The sequence below is a fragment of the Micropterus salmoides genome, unplaced genomic scaffold (assembly GCF_014851395.1).
Source record: "Micropterus salmoides isolate LMB-PRFRI ecotype aquatic unplaced genomic scaffold, ASM1485139v1 Ms_hic_scaffold_3693, whole genome shotgun sequence".
Lineage (NCBI taxonomy): Eukaryota > Metazoa > Chordata > Actinopteri > Centrarchiformes > Centrarchidae > Micropterus > Micropterus salmoides.
Window position 1 is genome coordinate 17,152 of NW_024043032.1, and position 21,470 is coordinate 38,621.

At 38.8% G+C, this 21,470-nt stretch overlaps 3 protein-coding genes across 3 annotated transcripts; 2 read left to right on the forward strand and 1 right to left on the reverse strand.

The window, feature by feature from the left end:
- Nucleotides 1–1,096: 1,096 nt before the first annotated feature.
- Nucleotides 1,097–3,253, reverse strand: atp5mj (ATP synthase membrane subunit j). The gene is made up of 4 exons (XM_038695123.1): nucleotides 3,128–3,253; nucleotides 2,076–2,199; nucleotides 1,738–1,758; nucleotides 1,097–1,235 (listed from the first exon to the last, which is right to left on the reverse strand). The coding sequence occupies exons 2-4, from the start codon at nucleotides 2,197–2,199 to the stop codon at nucleotides 1,222–1,224; spliced, it is 159 nt and encodes a 52-aa protein (XP_038551051.1). The 5' UTR covers nucleotides 3,128–3,253; the 3' UTR covers nucleotides 1,097–1,221.
- Nucleotides 3,254–3,333: 80 nt separating this feature from the next.
- Nucleotides 3,334–17,162, forward strand: syne2a (spectrin repeat containing, nuclear envelope 2a). Its single transcript, XM_038695124.1, has 24 exons — nucleotides 3,334–5,324; nucleotides 5,598–5,764; nucleotides 7,669–7,730; nucleotides 9,439–9,534; nucleotides 9,646–9,723; nucleotides 9,808–9,900; nucleotides 10,163–10,359; nucleotides 10,609–10,808; nucleotides 11,194–11,294; nucleotides 11,565–11,654; nucleotides 11,925–12,038; nucleotides 12,123–12,260; nucleotides 12,546–12,710; nucleotides 12,928–13,040; nucleotides 13,194–13,362; nucleotides 13,563–13,659; nucleotides 13,788–13,993; nucleotides 14,161–14,313; nucleotides 14,516–14,653; nucleotides 14,787–14,888; nucleotides 15,173–15,340; nucleotides 15,870–16,028; nucleotides 16,114–16,743; nucleotides 17,022–17,162. The coding sequence occupies exons 2-24, from the start codon at nucleotides 5,689–5,691 to the stop codon at nucleotides 17,160–17,162; spliced, it is 3,486 nt and encodes a 1,161-aa protein (XP_038551052.1). The 5' UTR covers nucleotides 3,334–5,324; nucleotides 5,598–5,688.
- Nucleotides 17,163–17,693: 531 nt separating this feature from the next.
- On the forward strand, nucleotides 17,694–20,704 carry LOC119884816 (the record flags this gene model as incomplete). The annotated part of the gene is made up of 3 exons (XM_038695121.1): nucleotides 17,694–17,947; nucleotides 18,072–18,238; nucleotides 20,368–20,704. Coding segments are annotated over exons 1-3 (645 nt in total), but the record flags the coding sequence as incomplete, so codon positions are not given.
- Between the last annotated feature and the right edge of the window lie 766 nt (nucleotides 20,705–21,470).

Below are 21,470 nucleotides of genomic sequence, written 5' to 3' on the forward strand. Positions count from 1 at the left end.
AGCTATCGATTCCTCTCAGTCAGTCAGTCAACTCTACAAAAGACCACTACTGCATCTATGACATCAATAAGACAATAATAAAAAATGTTCATGTTTGGAGGCACCTAGCCTGTTTTGGGGGTGGACTTTATGTTTGACAACGAATGAGTTGCAACAGATATGATTGCATGACTTAAGCTTCAGTCTAGGTGGTTCCTAACAAAACGTATTGACACAAGATAAGTTCAGACTATTGAATTGACACGTTGATTTCAAACCATTAAATATTATATTGACATTTCATGTCCAACACTTGTGTGATTAGTTAGTGGAATCAGTTTATCCACCTCTTCACCCAGCACTAAACTTCTGGCCCCAGGCAGGACTCTGCTCAACTCCCTCTCAGTTCAGTGAACCACACTGTAAATAGAAACTGATTCATTCGCAATTGATTTTTTTTGCCAACAAACCAGTTGTGATGCTACAATCCTTTGTGCAACCAGAGTGAACAGTTATTAAAAGAATTATATAACTGATGTTAAATATACCATTGTAAATATCAAATGTAAAAGTAATAGCGCTGAGTGTGCATATGGAGATCGTCATTATCATGTGGGTTCACCCCATTACAAATATTAGGTTAAATTAGTGATGTCTGGCCTCCCAGAACAAGCAACTAAATCCACACCCACTCACAACCAAATATGGCAGTACTGTTTAAATTAGTTAAAATGTAATCCCAAAACATTCATTGGCTCTGAATAGCTCACTCATTGTCTCCGGATATGGCAAACACTAAGACACAAAATGGTCCCAAATGTGAACTGATCTACTGATGAAATGGAGTTGTCAGACCGTATAATGCAAGTCTCAATCTGCATCAGTAAGCATCCCTGAAAATATAGCAAAATTGTATTAACCATATATAAAAATAAACATTTTCTGTGGAGACAAAGTGTTCTGTAGAGAAGCGCCTAATGTTAATTTTGAATACATTATTTTGTTAGTAGCTTCTTCTGTCTACACTCACCACTGAATAAAACAAAACAAAAAAAGTCATGTGGCATTACTTTAAAGCCACAACAATACAAAAATAACACCACCAATGAAAAATAAAAAGTTGTGGATAACAACTTTATTTGTTCCATATTAACAAAAATTCAAATATGAAGCTGAACTTCTGGGCTAACGACTGGGGCATTATTTCACAGCAGGTGGAGGGGTGGACATCATGGTGGAAATTCAATGGGCAGGCTCTGCAACAAGAGAGGACCACAAATAAACATGTTTGATGACCAAATTGATTATTATTGATGCAGACTCGTACATTTCTTATTAACAACAACATTCACTAAAATAGCCGCCACTGATGACGGGATTAGTCAATCACTGACATCTAGAGGGAAATATATGTAGTTGCACAACATCTGACTTTTGCTGTAGCATACAGTAGCTCACGATCACTGCTGCAAACTTTTTACACAGACAGAGAGGGCAATGACTGATGGCTTACCTAACCATTTTAACACGTGTTTAAAATGAACACACCCAAGTGCCCAAACTTGGTGCCATTGCTAATAAAGTTTGTTCTGTTCAACATATTTAAATCCAGGGTAAATTCAAAATTACAAGCATATTGCAGACAAATGTTTACTCAAGTGCAACATGAGGCCCACAATGGCCAAAACACTCAGAGATCTGGGGTCATTAAGTTTTTAAATTATATAGTTTGAATACACAAAATTTTAGGCTACTTACTGTCCTTTACAGCCTTCTTGCCTGGAAGAGAAACAGACATTATATTAGACACATTAACCCATACCTCTGAGAAACAGTGCATTTTAAATACATCTAAGTAATTATAGCTGCTTATGTATTCAATACTATGAAAACCAAATGTATTTCACACCTGTTTCTAACTTCAGTATTCTTAGGACAATATCCTAAGGCAATAAATTGTCCTAAGAATATATTGTATTAGGACAATAAAATGTAAGTATATTATTATTACTACAACTAAATTAGTAATCAATCAATCTGTGCTATGAAGTGCACCTATATTTTCAACAGTATAAATTAGTAAGACTTGAACTCACCCCCATAGGAAAGTTTGTAGTACAGGTATGTCATAATGCCAAGACCCACCCACATCTCCTGGTATGCCTTAGTGTAGTAAGGGCTCATCTTGCCCCACCAACTTGCAAACGCACGTCCAGCCATCTGTGGGAGAAAGCAACAGTCTCAAAACGGTGTTCATTTACTAGGTCAGTGCAATGACACAACCTCAAATAACAGTTTATTTCAGTAGAGGCATGACTGGAACATCAGAAGAACATCTCTACAGAGAAAGACTACAACAAACTAATTTACTGATGTGGTGTGCTTAAGCTTACCAGGCAGAACTAAATGTGGGCGTTTAATTAATCATATAGAGTTCATACTTTTGGCATAATCCATAAAATATGTTAGGTTGCACTGATGTTTACTGAAGCTACGTTTTAGAAACCGGTTCATTTTCTTGATTCAGATTCAATTCAATTAACTTGGATGCAGGACTCTGAGTGATACCGTGACCCTCAGCTGTGTTAGGCCTCAGTAATGAATTTGGCCACCTAGTAAATACTGATCAAAAGAAGAGGTAAAATAGCATTTCACTTTTCTTATCTTTACTGTGAGTGGGATAAGAGATTTTTTCATCGACGTGTCCAACCATGTATATTTACTAAAATAACGTAACGTATTTGGCTATGCTAGTTGTTACTGCTAACATTATAACTTTGATTCTGTAAGTTAACGCTAGTATCCAAGACAGCGTTAGCAATAAATGCATACACGTCGGTTAAAATAAGAGAGTATTTACAAGCAGACACATTATATATATATATAGTGTTTATTTAACTTGACTAGCTAACGTTAGCTGAAAGGCTCTGTGCTAGCGTCTTAGCATCTTCACTGGACAAACGGAAAGACTCCACTACACTTAGCAAGAAGCTAGCTAGCTACCTGAGTAAACCTGCAGAAGTAAGACACACAAGCATGATAAGTAGAGACGATTACTTATTTTTAAATTCCTTTCTTGAGGCAACAACTGCTTATTTTCTGTTATGATAAAGTGACTTTCCTAAATAAGAGCTAACTCTTCCCTTACCTTTCAGTTTGTCACGCTGCAGTAGGAAGGTCAGGGCTACTGCTAAACGTCAAAGTCGTGGGGGATGTCTTCTTCTACTCTTAACTGAGTAGTATTTAGTTCATGTTTTGGTATGTAGCGCCACCAAATGGAGGTAACGTTACACTATTAGCTTATTTAAGAGACAGTATGCCTACCTTTATCTGTTGACTCCACCTTGAGGACTTAACCATAAATGCTAAACTACAAACTTAATGTAATTATACAATCCTGTTGTAAAATGACATATACACCCTGTACCTTGTGAACACTGATCTTTTCTTCATCAAATCATTTTGCTGAAATCTGGGGATTATGTGCTGCTGACACCATCATTTTATTTAGATTTGTAATTAATTAATGAAAAATATATTTATTACAGTAAATGTATAGTGTAGATATCATGCTGTAACCTAAAGACTTAATTATATTAATTGTAGTCTCAAAATTAAATGTGATAAGATGTCATATACCATGTCACTGAAACGACATCTGCCAATGGAAACATGATTTCAATCATAGTTCTGTCAAAAGAATAAAAATAAAAAGAAGAATAATGGGTATAAAGCTAATTTTGGTCATTCTCAAGATTCCCTCCCTTGATGATTTTCTTACACTATGTTTAAAAAGGATTCTAAAAGGTGGTTCCTAGAAAGAGATTGAAGTTAAGGTTGTGGCAAATTTGATGGATTGGTCAGCCATCTGAAAACTAAAAAAGAAGTGGACACTCTAAATTGGCCATAATTGTGAATGTGAGTGTGATGAACAGGCAACTTGTCTAGACTGTATTACGCCTCTCACTCAATGTCAGCTGGGATTGGCTCCAGTCTCCTCACACAACCCTGCAAGGATAAGCGGGTATAGATAATGAATGGATGAATGGACATTTTGTGTAGGACCAAAGGCCAACAATTGGTCAACAAGAGTTTCTGGGTTTCATCTTGTTAGACGTTTAGATTTGCACATTGGCTTCATGTATAGGTAAACAATAATTGACCACTGAAATCTTATAATTACTCTCGTGGTATATTCAAGTCTTTATAAGACTTACAAAATTGACATGCATGGGGAAGTAAGAGTTTGATGGTGTCATATACTTGTTGATGCAATTAAACCCGATACCAGTTTTCAGTTGATGCTTTTATAATCTGTGTTTTCAGTAGAAATACACTAGAATAACCTTTTAATGTGAAAAACCCTGCCTTACTTTCAGTTTCAATCACACACTTTGCAAAGGAACAATTATTCCTTACTGTATATTCCTTATTATAATTATAACCATCCTGTTCTACGTTTTCATGCCTGTACCACTGCCATGACACACGTGGGAATTTGAGGTGAGGTTGCAGCTGTTGTGTGACACACAGACCTGCTCTGTCTGCTCACCATAGTAATACAACAAATAAAACACTGGCACTGATCTCAAGGGTAAAGAAGGCATTGTATGACATGATCTACTGTTAGTACACTCTCTTTTTGTTCAGGTGAAACAAATAAATAATGTTCAGTTTAAATTCAGTTATAAGCATCCTTTTCAGGTAAAGTATTAAATAAACTTGCTCCCAGTGATTACTTACTTTGAACTGTAATTAATAATGATTGAAAAGCTTTACTAGATCGCTATAACTCAATATGAAACCAGCTGAGAAAGTACAGGCAGAATTGCATTTTTAAAACTGTATATTGCAAAGTCATGAGGGGGAATGACCCATAAAAGGAACCTGAAACAGTTTCACAAATAATGCATCTTTTTCAGTGTCATTTTTTCTCAACTGTTACATTATTAAACTAGCTCACAAGTAAAAACAAGAAAAGGATAAAGACAAAAGATATAGCTAGTATAAGAGATTTGTGAGTATATGATTATCTTTTAACTACAGGATAAAAAGGTTGTATGAGAGTCTGCAGGAGTGGTTTGGGCCTGCAGTGTGCGTGGGCGGGACTTTCCACTCGTTTTTGTCCTCACGCTCCAATAACCAAGAGGCACCTTTTTTCATTTATGACCACCTAAAGGCCAAGTCCTATTTGAAGGACCTACACACAGTGGATCAACGCAGAGTTGTGCCAATATGAAAGGACACAGCTGAGGACATTTATTGTAAACTGTACACACTCTACTGGGTTCTTCTTTTAATGCAGTATGTTCTAGCTGTGTTCAGTGACTACAGCCCTGCTACAGGTATGTTGAAGATGAACTATTTTTGGATATCTTGCTCTTTCCATATACCACGGTTATTCCTCCTCGTTGAGCTCTTTGTTTCAGTGTTTGCAAGTGTCTACTTGCATCTATGTGTGTGTGTGTGTGTGTGTGTGTGTGTGTGTCTGGTAATGTAGGGTGTGGGTGGGTGCGTTCTCACTGAAACGTGACTAATGGCAGTGGAGGCAGCTAACTAATCTTTTGAAACAAGCTTTGATACTAGTATTTACCATCAGCATTTTCTTTTCTTTGTAGCATTGTGGATTGCAATTGTGCGGACAATTTACTTATCTCTGTCTCCTGGACCGTTCTGATGTTGATCTCGTGCTGTGGTTAGAGAGACTACATGGCTTCAGGTGGAGCAGAGGAAGACGATGGAGGCATTCCATTGGACATTGACAACGTGCACATGCTCCTCCAAGGTCAGTCTATTCCTGTGCTTTTGTAGATGTTGTGACATGTGATGTGCTGGGGTGGGGAATCATAGTAATGGCCAAACTATGAATTCTGTTGAGGCGATCTGTTTCTATGTGTCTTGCATTACTTTAATATGAAACATAACACGCACTAGGAATTCATAACCTAAAGAAGTGAAAATGGGAAGTGCTGAAAATTGATAATTGTGTGGATTTTTAAAAGCAGTTTGACTGTCAGGTTAAAGCTATTTAAAGTTAAAGTTATTTGTTTGCTATTTTGCATGTGTGGAGATTGCATTTTCAGGACTTTTCTGAAAATTAAAACAATCTAGTTAACAGCTAGTTAACAGCCATACCCTTACTCACACACAGGAGATGGCACTTGTATCATCCCACTTTACAAAATATTGCATATTATTAAGGTAATTGCAGCTTCTGCCTTTATTTTCACTTTTGAATTTGAGAAGAATCATTTGTGAAGAGCTATACTTTGACCTGAAAAAACATACTTGACTGATGCCATCTTACAATGGCCTGAAGTAAGAAGTTAGTGATGAAGCCTCTTACTGCTGTTTGTATTGGGCGTTCTAGCTGAACTGGGTGGAGTCGAGTGATTAAAATGCTCAGGAGATTCCTGCATTGGAGGCTCGTAAACAAACAGCAGACTCACTGAGTATGATTCATGGCCAAACCTGATATCTACATGTGTGAGTTCTTCAATCTGAAAGTGAGTGTGTGCATTTCTGATTGCCTCAGACAAAACCTTAAGTTCCTGTAGCTTTGAGTGTGCAATCTTTGTCATGTTTGGTCTGCAGGAAAAGAGACTTGAAGCAACATTGCACACTTTTTTATATACAGTCTATGATTGCACATAGATACAGAAAGTAGTAGGTAAAAGTTTATGAAAGCGATGCAGGCAGAATCATTTAATTTTTTTAAAACTTTTTATGTTGGAGACAGTTATTTATATTCTACGAATAATTTTAATTAAAGTAGTAAAATACTTATAATTTGATTCTAAACACCCATTATTTCTTTTGATGAAAATATAAAGTGGACACCAAAATGATTCATGTGTTCCCAGGAGATCATTGGCTTCACTTACCCAGTCAGTGTTTCTTCATACTAAAGTGGGCAAACAGGCAATTTCCAAAACTACTTGCATATTACTTAAAGTGTTCTGTCATTTCTATAATACTGTAACAAGGAATGCCTTTATAGTGTTATATATAGTAAAAGGTTAATGTTTTGGCAACAGAATCTTAGGATCAGGTCTAGTAACTCTCAAGAACCATATATGCCCAAAATCCCTTACTGTGTGTGTGCAAATGTCTGTTTGGGAGTTCATCATGGCTGTGAGTGTGTCTCTGTGTACATCTGCTGTGTGTGTGTGTGAGCGTCAGTATCTATGTCTGTCACTGTGTTGGAAGCCGTCTTGTAGCCAGATCCCAGCCGGTAGCCTTACTTTAGCTTCAAGCTTCCTGCCAGTCTGGGTCACCTAGTGTTTGAGAAGACAGTAATATGTTATTTAAAGTAGTATCTTCACTCATTATATATGGGTTTATTGACTATCAGTTATAAGCATGGAGGTTCGGAAGATCCTTCAGTCCTCTGATGTCGGTGAGTATCTTTTTTTATGACTTAGCTGCAGCTTAGATCAAGGTTCCAACTGCTGTAATGAAATGTCTGGATTTTTACAGCAGCATATTCCAGACAGGGAAGGTCAGAGAAAGTCAGGTTGCTTTTGAGGAGTATACTGCAATGTTTATGAAAAGTGATTTGTGCATTTGTTTACATTAGTTGGTGTTTTCAGGACTGTGACAAGCCAGACATGACTTTTTTTTCAGGGATGCCAGCAAACACAAGCTTCCATGTTTATAGATAAAATGTTTTGTCTGTTTCCTCATCAGTGGAGCATGAACAGATTCAGAAAAGGACATTCACCAACTGGATAAATGCTCAACTCTCTAAGGTACATTTAGATATCATATTTATATGTGATGCTTATAAGATAAATAAACTATTATAGATGAAAACAAAAAACTGCTCACTCCTGATTTTGATGCTTCTGGATGGTTTTATTGCTTTGAATACAGTATAAATAAATAAGAACTGGTGCTTTGTCAAAGATACCCCCAGACAAAAGTTTGCATTTGGCTGTTTAATAGGATATATCTTCTGGAGATTACCTTGGATTGGGGAGAGGCTGGAGTAGTGATGCAGAAAGGGACTGACAAGAAAATGTTAATTCAAGGTTTATATGCTACTCGCAGCATTGGCTAAAATGTAAAAAGGAAACTGCCTTTTGCAGGTATTGCATGCCTTTACTTTTCCTTTAAAGATATTTTTCTTATATATATTCTAAAACTTAACTTTAATTTAGGAGATGTCTCAAGCAAAACATGATCAATAGTATTGATTTATGTTTTGCTCTGACTTTAGCTGCTTTTCAACATGCAATATTTGGACAAGAATGAAAAAAAAAAAATGTTCTGGAGAACTCTACCTAGGTATTATTGAAACATCATGCTGTGGTGGAGCTGTAAATGATATGAAGAAAGCTGTAATCATGCTGAGTCAGTGTTCAGACAGTGAGGTGTAGTGAGGCAGCTCACCATGGATCTTGTTGGAAAGAGGACTTGAGCTGCTTGTGACACTTGACTGGAGTATAAATAGTGCTTCAGTGAAGCAAAACAGCATGTAATCTGAATCCAGCCTCCTCTTCATACCTCACGTCCATATGACTGCGCTCTAAAATCACTGGTTCATAACCTGCCATCTGTTACACCAATCTGAGTGGACTGACAACCCCCACCAGGAGTATTTCCTTTATGTCTGGGGGACAACGTTTACTGTTGTGACTTGACCTAAAGCTTTGACCCGGAAACATTTCAATGAATCAACTGCAGTTGCATGGCAGTAGGTGTTGGAAGGAAGACAGAATTTGTAGGCTCTGACCTTTTTGGGTAAAGGATGCATTTGTAAACTGTGCTGTGTGAAGCATTAAGAAAATTCATGTCATTGTAAAAAAAAAAAAAAAAAAAAATTTAATATAGAATTTTTCAGTGTTTCCCACAAAGTAGTTCACATTTCCTATAAACCCGTTTGCTTCCTGTTGCACTCTGTGGTGTGCAAAAACATAAACAGCTCAGCACTTATTTTTCCATCAGCCTTTTACTTTTTGTTTTACCACATGACACCACATGAACCTGAACTTCCTGTTTTGTATAAAATTATGGCAGTAAATTTCCCACCAAATATGACTCAAGGTTATTTATATTTATTTATATACAGCTGTGGTGGGTGCTTTCATTGCTAAAATTCGTTAGCACAACTTTGATACCTTTTGTAAGCTCTGTTACTTCCTGTTTTGAAATTATCAATGGAAATGAATGTTGTGTATATTGCCTTCATTTGCTGATATTCACAAGGCAAGAAATGCAGTACATTTTATTGTAATTTTTTAACATACAACCTTCGACTATGCATGTTTGTTATCTCAATATCAGTAACATTACTGAAACTGAAGTGTAGTAGATGGAACTAGTGAAATTAAAGAGGGACCATATATATATATATATATATATATATATATGTATATATATATATATATATATGTATATATATTATGAATTGTTCAGCTGGACAGATAAATCAGTAATTTTTGTGCATTGTTACAGAGATGCCCACCCTCATATGTGTCAGACCTCTTTTCTGACATCAGAAATGGGTCACAGCTGCTCGACCTGTTGGAGGTGATGACTGGCCAACCGATGGTGAGTTACTACATGTGCTTCTGATATCAATGAGTTGAATAGATTCTATATTCCTCCATTACAACTAAATAAATATTATTCTCATAATAACGCTGATGTTTATCTCCACAGAAACGACAAAGAGGCCGTGGGGTTTTCCAGCAGAGGGCCAACATTGAAACAGCACTGAACTTTCTCAAGAGAAAATCTGTAAGTTTCCACACACACAAAAAAAACATAGCATCTGAATCCACAGTGTGTTTGGTTAACTGTTGTTATGGTCGGTTGGTGTAGATCAAATTGGTGAACATAAACATCTCAGATATCATAGATGGACGGCCCTCCATCATCCTCGGACTTATATGGACAATCATCCTCCAATGTCATGTGAGTGCCAATGATAAACTAATGCCACCACAAACAGAATTAACCTACTACTGCTAATGTGAGAAAAGGAAGTAGGAGGAGAAACAGAGGAAGACGAAACAAACAAGCATTTCGTGATGCATCATTAATATTAAAAAAAAAAACTTAGTCAAAGTATTGGCTTTAAATTGTACATTTTGGTCATATTTCACATATGGAGGAACCATTTGAAATATAATGATAATTTAATGTCTATTATATTGTTTCACTATCTCTGTTTTAGATTGAGGAGCTGGCCAGCACTCTCTCCTTCAGCTCTTGTCATTCCTCCCTCGACTCTTTGGCCAGCCTGGACTCCTGGTCAGGGAGCCCAGTCCCAGCTAGTCCGGTCCCTGCAGGCCGGACATCGCCTCTCCACAGACGCTTCCGAATGTCCGCCAAGAAGGCCCTGCTCATGTGGGTCAGGGACCAATGCCAAAAGTGGGTTATCTGCAATATATATGAATGCTTAAAACAAAGGCATTACACAGGTGTTTAATTTAAGAAACAGGCTGTAAGTCAGTAACGCTAGCAACATGAAATTTTTTATGAGCAACATTGTGGCTCGGAGGTTGCACTGTTCCACTACAGGACAACTAGTCCTACACTTTTCATTGGCACCACTAATCCCGAGTAGTACTTTGTTTTCTTCCCTCTTTTTTTGTCATCCATCTGTCTTTCTCTCTCTAGGGTTGGATGCTCTGTCAGTATGAAGGACTTCAGGTCGAGCTGGAGAAGTGGTGTTGCCTTCTTGGCCATCCTGTGTTCTCTCAGACCGCAGCTGGTTGATCTCTCACTGGTCCAGTCCAGAAGCAACCAGGAGAACCTGGAAGAGGCGTTCCACCTGGCTGAGAGGGAGCTCCACATCCCCCGCCTGTTGGAGCCACAGGGTGAGGCTGATTAAGTAGTATTGTTGAGTAGTTCTAAGTATTGTTTCACAATAGCATAGCACATTACTAAAACTCATCAGTAAAAAATACCCTGATGGTTATGACAGGGTATTTTCAATGAATACTGCTTTTCTTCACCCATTTTAGCACAGACATAAATGTGTCACATTGATTTTTGTACATGGGTACAAACAGTGGCTGCAGTATAAGAGTTAGAATAAGCAAACTGACACATTACTGCGCCCACAAAAAAACATAACTATTATTTTTCATTATTTCCTACTATATGTCATTCAAGACAACATCGCTTAAAATGACAGTGGAGGTGAGTAGCTGCCAAACTGAACAACAATAAAGACTTTCTGTGTATTTATCTGCGCTACAGATGTTGATGTTAAAGACCCAGATGAGAAGTCCATTATGACTTACGTAGCTCAGTTTCTGCAGTATTCCAATGACATGCCAGCACCTGATGACCATCTGCAGGTAGGTATTCATATTAATATTTTTAATCACACCATCACATTGACTTTCACACCTTCTAAAGACTTTGCTGCAGAACAGAAAGCATTGCTTTTAGAAAAATACATCTTCCCTCATGAAAGTTTAAACTTAAGTCCTGCAGAGTAACAGTGCTACTGTTCCTCTGCTCCTGCTGCTTCCTGTCCCTGTATTGAGCGTGAACCCACAATCTATTGCATGAAACTGAGGGGTATTAATTATTTTCCCTGTTCTCTTCTGGTGGCGGTGGTGTAGCTGTTTCCTCCAGTCCAACCCTTTTCTCCCTCACCTGTGAACTTGCCTGCTCACTTCACTCCAGCAATTGCTGTCTCACCCTTACGTCAGGTACTATACACCAAGCAAAGAAGTCCTTCTTCAGTTAATATTTGTCCAATTTTTATGTCTTTCTCTCAAGTTTTAGTGAAGAACATTTCAGCTGTATGTGTTTGATGTTTATAAGATGCATGGCTATGCATGGAACTTTCCTAATTTGACTTTTCTTAACTTTTCTTAATTTGAAAAACAAAATCCACTGCTGTTTCAGGGTGTTCTCACATTGTTTTTCATAGTTAATACAAAAGTGTAGTTATTGACAATTAAAAAAAAATAATGTAGGTCTCTCCAAGTGAGCGAATACTAGAGATGACTTGCTGGCTGCATCAAGCCTACCAGGAACTGTCAGAGGCACGGATGGCTACAGAAATGTCGAGCTATGCAGAAAAATATCAGGTAAGGCGAAGCACAAATGCTGAAATAAGAAAACTTTCATTGTTGTACAGCGATTAGATGTTGTTGCTGCGTTTGGTTCATCAGGTGTTTCAGAACCTCGCTGACTCCTTCACTGAGCAAAGGAGACCAGTGATGAGCCTCCTTGCTGCCATAAGACGCTGCCCTGAGCTGAGCCAAGAGCAGTGTGCTCTCGTGACAGCGTGGGATCATCTGGAAGAGGAGGTGAGGAAATCCACTGTGGAAAAAAGCAGCAGGGTCACACTCTTTCCTCAGAAGGATTTTAGTCACTCTTGCCCTGCACCCTTATTGCATCCTGTGCTGTTGTTTTATCTTAACATGACTTAATCATTATGCAAAATAGAATTAGAGAGGAAAAACTTTCTCCTGAGGTTTCTTTTAGTCTTTCTGATCTACCTCCTTTGTCTCTCTCCAGATGAATAGGCTTACAGAGCAGTCATTAGACAGCATAACAATGACCAGGCTGTGTATGTGTGTGTCGTTCTTCAGCTGCAGAGACGTAAAGCAGACCTGGACTTGAGTCTTCCTTCTCCTCTGAACTCTGTTGTTGTATGGCTGCAGCGTGCAGAGGCAGCATTAACAGAAGATGGAGGAATAACGCAAGATCACGCAGATGCTGCAAAAAAAGCAAGAGCTCAACAAGACACGCTAAAGGTTATTTTTATTTTGAAGCTGCACAACAAATTTGATCTTTCCTGCTCTCAGAAATCCAAAATGTACAATTTGCAAGGGTTTTGAAATAACATATAAGTCATGGGACACAAATAGGGCAGATCTACATATGAACAGGCAACATAACAATATTTTGAGACTTGAAGCACAATCATCATCTAGTTTATGTGCTAATTATCTTGTCTGCTGTTTTTTTCAGACTTTAATTAAGGAGATGAGCCACCACATCAATATCCTTGACACTTATGACAACATGGATGACTCAGGGAACGTAGTAGTGCCCCTTGAAAAGTTTGATGCGATAAAAAGACGGTACATAATGACTTAATTCTTAGTAAAATCAATATTCCAAAATGGACGTTTAAAGTCATAAAGCTTTTAAGTCCCTTGCATTACAAGTGTATGTAGTTTGGTTACAATAAATTAATGAAATAATGCACTGATGCATTCTGTATTTGAAAACAGTTTAACCAATATCAGAGTCACAGCCAAGTATCAAGGGATCAAGTTAGAATACCAGGAATCCTGTCACACTGTACTGGATCTTCTGGGCAGCATCAATGCTAAGCTTCAGACCTGGAAATCGCCCTACACTTCCCAGGATACAGTACTTGTGCTTCTGCAGGACTGGCATGTAAGTATTTGAAAGAGCCGTACATGAAGCCAGTTCCAACAACACACTAATATGAGCAGCATTATTATGAGATAACAGGGAATGGCATATTATCAAACTAACAGACTAGCTTACATTTTTTAAATCTAGTGAGTGATCTGACATATTATGCTTCCTGAAAAGCCAGCAAAATCGATGACTCATGTTGGTTTGTTGTCTAGGAAACAGTGGAGCGCCAAGGCCAGCTTTTGATTCTGATGGATGCGCTCCAAAACCTGAAAGAAAAGGCAAATGCTTACACTGGCAAGGCAGCACTAAGTATGAGCAAAATTTTTGTCTGTCAAATGTTCTGTAAGCACAAAATCTGTGCCATGCTATCTTAATCTTTGATATGTTGTGAATTCTTGAATTTCTAAAAAGCAAGACTTGACATCCACACTCCCCAGGTCAAGATTCCCAGCTTATTACTCGCCAGGTGAAGGGAGCAGAAGGTGAAGCTGAATTGGTCACACAGGCTGTGACGGCTGTGAGAGGGACGATGGAGAGAGTGGTGTCTGCGTGGGAGATTTACAACAAATGCCTTCCTTCTCTCCAGACATGGGTGGCACAGAACATACAATCGCACACCCAGACTCCTGCTGTAGAGACGCAGGTAAAATCAGTTTGTCCAGAATTTTGTAAAACTCAAAAACATTCCTGTATGACTTTCACTGTGAGGTCCAGTGTTTGAAAACTGAATGACCAATTATTAATGAAAAAAAATCGCTGATTTGGGGTTGCAGGAAGCCCTAGATTCACCTTTTGGTTTGGTTACTGTAGGATATGGGTGAGTGGACTTCATGTCAGGCTAAGTTAAATGAGGCGGGAAATTTGCTCATTGAAGTGACAGAATCTTCAACCAGCCTCACTCTGGCCGAGCAACTCAGGAAGGTCAACATGCAGTGGGCTGAATGCATGAAGAGGAAAATGTTTGTAAGTATGCATGTTCTCACTGCTATTTCTACAGGTAGAACAGACCTAACAGACAGTTAAGATAAAATGCAATGCAACGATTTTAAAGGTTCATGATTTCCATGAAAATGTTTCACAAAAGTAAATGAAACTTTAAACGTAGGAAAAATAGGAGATACAGACACCAATAATGGCTGCTATTCATGAAGCATGTCTTTCTTAGGAAGTGTCATCAGAGCCCAGTGTTGGTCCGAGCTGTCTTCAAATGGTGCATTCACTGACCCAGGAGGCCAGCTGGCTACTGAGGCAGCCACTGGAGGTGGCCTCAGTCCCACTGAAGGCTAACAGACAGAAACTACAGGTTGGCAAAGTTTCAAATTAATGGATGGATAGCTAGATAAAAATCTGCAGCAAAATATAGACACAATTTTTAAATCTGTCCATGTCTGAGCTAGTCTCTTTTTTTTTACTTTGTGTACTTTCTTTTTTATCAGCTACTGAGTAAAAAGATGGCTGAGGTGGACTGTTCATCTCTCAGTCCATCCCAAGACTTTCAAACAAGCCACATAGAGAACCTCCAGCAAAATCTCCCACAGGTACTCTGCTGCATTTCAACAGGCCTCAGTCCATCCAGTTTTTGACTAAACCCATTCTGAAGCTGAACTTTATTAAACCAGTGCACAGGTGAACACACATTCAGTCATGTCCAAGGAGACTAGAAAGAGGAAACACAACAGTTGTTGCCATTGTTACAATTACAACATCTTGATAGGATTTGTTATTGATATATTAACATGTGTACATAGTCCTGCTACCCTGTGTTGTAATATGACAAACTAAGGTTTGGGTTCAGACCTAATTGCTTGTATCTGTACAACAGATGCTTGCTGAAGCAGATAGGACATGTAGAGAGCTACAGCGGGCTGCGTCCAGGCTGGAGGGCCATTTGGCTGAGCTGGAACGCTGGAGCACAGAGGCCCTGGACTGTCTCCAGCACCTAAAGGGGAAAAAGCATGGAGGACACTCTGCATCGGAACCTATGGCCAAAGTCAGCAAACCAAAACTTTATGCACCTTCTAATTTGGCATTATTTAGGTTTTATGATAATGTTATCACAAATTATGCTGAAGCCATTTTCACAAGTGATCTGTGAGCATTGTTAACATGCAGATTACAAATGGTGGCGGCGTGTTGCATATTTGGTGAAACAGGTCCCAGAATTTTAATAATAATGTTTGTGACTGATGTTTTTCACTCTCTTGTCTCTCTTTGTTTGATCTTCATTGTTGTGTTTTTACTGTGTTTCACAATGTCTACTTGTAAATGATTTGAGTACTGTAATAACCCTCCTGGGTAGCGGATGGTACGCATGCACATTGAAATAGGCTAAAACTGGGTTTGAGTAACATGGTTTGAGGCCACAGGGCCACTCAAGCATTCCTTTGGAGTGTATTAAGGGAAAATATAAAGCGTAAAATTTTCCTGTGAAGTTGTCAATCTATGCTAATGATTGGTTTAGGTACTAAAAATAACAATACAATACAGATAACACAGTATCGGCTGTATAATCATTTCAGGTACTGATTTCTCGAGGCTTGCATCTAGAGAACCAGGTTATAACTGAGGGACAGGATCTGCAGGATTTTGTGGTTCAAGTTCAGAAAACCTGTCCTCTGCAGCACCTCAGCGCCTCTTCATTGCAGGACAGGATCTCAGAGGCAGTCTCCCACTGCCAGGTGAGTTAAATAAACTTTTTCTGTTCTTCAACAGTTACTTAGTTATTTGGAGACTATGTGATTTGTATATGTTTTATTTCTTTAGGAGATTCTTGGAATGTTTAGGTCATTTGGGTTTATGCGAGATGTGGAAGCAGACCATCAAACACAGAGACAGCCAGACGCAGGGTTATTTGTTGTGGCCAGAACCAAACATGTAGACCAGATTGGGAACGTTATGCTGCAAATCCAGGACCCAAATCAGGTTTCACACAGGACAATAGGTCTCCAGGTTTGGCCTATAAAGCAACACATGAACAAAGAGGATGGACCAACCATTGTTATACCCAATGTCCAAATCAAGCCTTTGAAGGAACCAGTACATCCTCTTGCTCAAACTGTAGAAGGGGCTAAATTTTCAAAATCCCTCACTCAAACTACAAGTCCAAGTCAAAATGATGGACCAAAGAACACAAAACACCCAGTCCGAGAGGAAAAGCAAAGCTCACCCCCCTCACAAACTCAGATATCGAAACCCAGAGTAAGCGTTCTACAGAGTAATAAAACATCTCCATGGCAACCGCTCATGGTCCACGGTGAAGTTCATTCGAAAGCAAAGTCAATGGCGAGGAGCAGACTGGAGAAGGCCAGGTTTCGTCTGCAAGGACGCATCCAGCAAGCCATGAAGTTATTTGGGGGCAAAGAGATTTCGGAGACACAAGCCAAGAGGAAACAGGTACAGTTTTAATGATGGAAAACAAAAAAGACATCACTAACTGATTTTTTGTGTGATACATTTCAAATTGACTGTAAAGACAGCTTTCTACCCACTTGTTGCTTATCAACTGATTAAAACAGAGCAAATGCTTTTCGTGCTAAAACATCCAAACCTTGGAAACTCAAAATATTATTTCAGAATTAGGCCAAGTTATTTAAAGGTTTGTGGTGTTTCGCTTTGCATAGCTGTCAGTTTTGTCTATGTATGTTTGTCCAGCTTTATGTCTTTCTGTGCAGAAAGCTTTAAAGATTCTGCAGCCTGCCATCCTCGAGGAGTTCCTGGATGCAGTGGAGGGTTTGGGGGCCTTTTGCGCTGGGCCCCAACTCCAGGACTTGATGCTCCTCTCTGACTCAGTCAGAAAGCAGTGGGAGGTATGACAGGGACTGTACACAGAAGATTGTTGCACCCACTAGAAAGAGATGAGCCTCTTCTGTCATAAAGAAAGGTTTAATTGATTTTAAACCAAGTCTAACTGTACTGTAACTGTACTGGGGTGGCTATGGTACAGAGGATAAGACCCAGGTTTAATTCCCTCTGTGACACATCCACCAATGTGACACTTAACCCCTAGTTGCTCCAGAGGCGTTCGACCTCTGATATATAGTAATTGTAAGTCACTTTGGATAATAGCATCAGATAAATGAATAAATGTAAATGTATTCAGTAATTTAAAACACACCTAACATTTACTGGGTTTTATTGTTTTAATACAGTAATTTCTTTAAAAATTCCATTGAGTAAAGCTTAGTAGGGAAAAAACACCTCTAAATGTGTATTATCCCAAAGTGTCAATTTGGTTTCATTTAACTCTTTTACTTACAATGTCTTACTTTTGGGGTTATCCCACCTGTAGAAGAAGATCCTGATTAATTCAGTATTTTACTGGTTTCCCTTAGCTCTAACAGCTGTGATATACCATGATAATCTGGGACCACTGACATATTTCATACAAATTTTGATAAATTTTTTTTGCAAAGTAAGTTTCTGCTTGTTTTGTCACACTCAGGATGTACGCAGAGAAATGGCTGCCTTTGTTCCCATCTTATGGTCTAAGATCAGAGTTGGAAAGCAGTCATTTTCTGTTGTGCAATGTGAAACGCAAACTAACGCTCTGCATGAAGCCACTGACCACACTGACCTTGAGTCTTTGCCGCAGAAACAGGTATTTGCGTAACTTTGTAACATGGCATTAACGTCTGATTGTGCAAACTGTATGATTGTGGCAAAAGATCAGATAGCCAGAAAGAAATATACTTCAGTTTATCAGAAGCTCACATTCCTCCCAGGCTGTCGTAGATGGAGCTGCATCTGTCGAGGAATGGGCTGAATCGCTCGAGGAGCTGTGTGAAACTCTAACACCAAGAAAATCCTCCTGCCTAGCAACAGATCAACTGAGGGAGTCAGATGAAGCACAGGAGACACAACCCAGTGACACAATGCTCCCATCTGACTGGTAAGGTCATGCTATGGAGAGGCATCATGCGGTGTAACATATTAAACATAATCATATTAAAGGTTCAGTGTGTAATATTTCTGAGGATCTATCGACAGAAATGCAATATAAGATCCATAACTATGTTTTCAGTGGTGTTTAAAGACCTTGCATAATAAACCATTATGTTTTTATTACCTTAGAAAGAGCCATTTATATCTATATAACCGTGGGCACCCCCTTCCATGGATGTCGCCACGTCACATCGTCATGTTTCTACAGTAGCTGAAAACGGACAAACAGCGCTACAGAGCGCACTTCGTCACTACTTGTTCTACTTCTGGGTGAATTCAGGCAGTGCAGACACTTGTCACTATGTTGAATATGTACATTAGAAGAAGAAGAAGTAGTAAATAATATACTGCAGGGATCTGCAAATAAGTTGTGCATCAGAGAAATAGTTTTATCTATTAGATCGTGGTTGATAATATAAGCTGTAATATTGCCTTGTGTCAACATGTGCTTTTGTTAGCTCAGTTGGTAAAGCGCAGGACTCACAATCCAAGGGATGAGGGTTCAACCCCACCTTGAGACAACTTCTTTTTCAGATCACAGCATGTGCTGCACTGTTTTTGTTTCGGTGTTTGATCCTCATCCATCAGCTTACCTTTGCAATTCCCCAGTATTTTCAGGCAGAGGACATTTAGGGGGAATCACGTTTTTTGATGGCTCTTTCAGAGGTGTGTCAAGCAGGCTACAGATACTTTTAATGTCATTCAGAATTCTTCAAAGTAAAAGCTCAGTTCAACTCCAAAACTGCATTACAGTAAACAAGCTTCTCTTGCTTTTATTTTGTAGGCAAAACCACTAAAGAGGAAGTGATTGTGTGAGTAACTGTTGCTGTCATGACTGAGATCTATTTCAGCACCTCTATCAAAGTATATATTTATTTATATTTTTGCCCCTATCAGAGCACCGTAATCTGGCAGCAGGCCAGATATTATTGTTGGCAGTGGTCCATAATCACAGAGAGAATGAATGTGTTTCCCTTGTCAATGTTTGTATAAACTTTATCTAATGTGTGGTTTATAATGGACTGTGGTGCAGAAACACCACACTTACTAACTTAATAAATATACCTAAAGAACCCTTGACTGGCCACTTTCTGCTGCCTCAGAAGAGACATCTTTTGTGCTGTTGTCAGCCACCGTAGCTGTCCTACGCTCTGGGTAGTGGTAAACTTCTGATGCCACTAAATCTTACACACTGAGCCTTTAAGGTAGTGAAGGAAATGACAAGATCTGCATCTCTTGTATGTATTTTCTGACATGTCTGCTCTGCTCTGGAGCAAAGTTTATGCATGTCTCATTTGGATTTGTGTTATAACTGAATCTCTAGATTCTAGATATATCTCTAGATTGTTGAAAGTCTGTCGCTTTGTGAAAAATACCCTGAAAAGTATTTATTTTGCATAGTAGCTATATGTAATGTTCCACAACTGTCTTACCACTACGACTACTTAATGGATATTTGTGTTGATAAAGCAACAATTTTAAAATTAATAATTTTTACAAACCTTATTAGAGATAATCATGTCAGTCATATTTTGAAAGATGTCATGTGGTACCTCAAGTCAAGTTTGAGTGCTTATTTTCACCAAACAGGACCTTGTAATCATTATCATCAATTTGCTCTCAAAGTCTAACCCTAGTGCTGCAAGTGTTTGCAGTTGTTTGGTGGTTGACTTGAATTTTGGCTTTTATGTTTATAAAGCCAAAATTCAAGTCAAAAAATGTTTTTTCAGCAAGGAGGCTTACAACTTCTGCCACGCTAAAGCCACTTATTGGTAGGAGGGCACAATAAACATTAGGAAGAACATCAGATTTTAGTTTAAGGATATTTTATATTATTTGACTTAAGTTGGACGGAAATAGGACAGAATTTTGCAGCATTAGAATTAACCCTTGAATCAACGTTCAGCGTCTATTAACTGTGAATTGAATTTAAGTTGATTGATTGAACTGAAGCAGCAGCTTATTTATTAACAATTGTCCACTGTAATTGTTCAAGTCTGTTCATCTTAATGAGATGCCTGAGTGATTCTAACTGACTGGCCCCGACCTCCCCCTGATGAACATTTCTTAACTCAGCAGGGGACGGCCGCTCCATGGAAAGACCCCGCTGAGAGCAACTGGCATATTGGCCGACACGCAGCAGAGCAACAGTCTCCCGCAGAAACAAAGCGTGGACAGCCCACAACAAGACCTCTCACCTGTGGGTAGTGCTGTGTCAGTGCGGCCTCGTTGTGATTTCCTGCAAGTGCAGGCTCAGGATGTCCCAACAGAGAGTGAGGATGACCTGGCACAACGTAGAGGCTGTGGGTCAGGGAAAAATCAAAAGCCCTCACTTCGAGACAAAGAGCAGCCGCTGAAAGCTCGTCTACTACACATCGCTGAGAGCAGTCAGCAAACCGAAACTCATATACAGGTACAAAGAGAGCTTTCATATAGATTTTTTCAGCTCCACTAGGTATTTTAGGACCAGTTTGCACTTCGATACAACTATTTGCATTTTTAAAAGTTTGATGAATGTAACGTAAATAGCTTCTTTGTAGTGTGTGGTCAATATGGAGGTGGTTTCAATGACACTTGCTAGGTCCACTTTTCTTTGGATGTAGCACACATTCACAGAAGTTTTGTATCCACTCTTCTGTACTCAGCAGTAGTTCATAATTTGGGTAAGTCAAGCAGTTATGTGGCATGTAACACTTTCCTCTGTTACATCCAAACTAATATGACACATGATAAGACATGACACGTATGTTTTAGATCAAACAAATTTTTAAATCCTAGACTTCCATGTTTCTGGACATTTTGGACGTTTTAGGATTAAAGTTAAGAGTATGCTTTCCACCTGCAAGCCAGAGTCTCACTAGAACATGTGTGCATTTTCCTGAAATTCTTCATGTTTTCTTTTACATAAAAATGTTGCCTATGAAGTTTTGAATTTGATATGAGACAGGTTTTGTTTTATGTTGCCATTACAGGCCGATGGTAACACAAAGTAAAATGCTATGATGTGACTTGTTGCATAAAGCAAATTATTTTAGACATTATATGTTGCACGTTAATTGCCCTAAATTAATCTTATTTACTTTATATATTGCATTTAAAGTGTTCTTTCCTTAAGTCTTCCTGGTCAGAAAATAACTCAGCATTTTCATTGGCTGACCTGTACAAGACACAGCACCAGC

Bases quoted from the DNA above. Each gene is read 5' to 3' on its own strand.
- atp5mj (XM_038695123.1), bottom strand. From the start codon at position 2,199: ATGGCTGGACGTGCGTTTGCAAGTTGGTGGGGCAAGATGAGCCCTTAC. The intron at 1,759-2,075 runs GTGAGTTCAAGT...TTTCTCTTCCAG, and splicing joins CTACAAACTTTCCTATGGGG to GCAAGAAGGCTGTAAAGGAC.
- syne2a (XM_038695124.1), top strand. From the start codon at position 5,689: ATGGCTTCAGGTGGAGCAGAGGAAGACGATGGAGGCATTCCATTGGAC. The intron at 7,731-9,438 runs GTACATTTAGAT...GCATTGTTACAG, and splicing joins TAAATGCTCAACTCTCTAAG to AGATGCCCACCCTCATATGT. The intron at 11,655-11,924 runs GTACTATACACC...AAAATAATGTAG, and splicing joins CTGTCTCACCCTTACGTCAG to GTCTCTCCAAGTGAGCGAAT.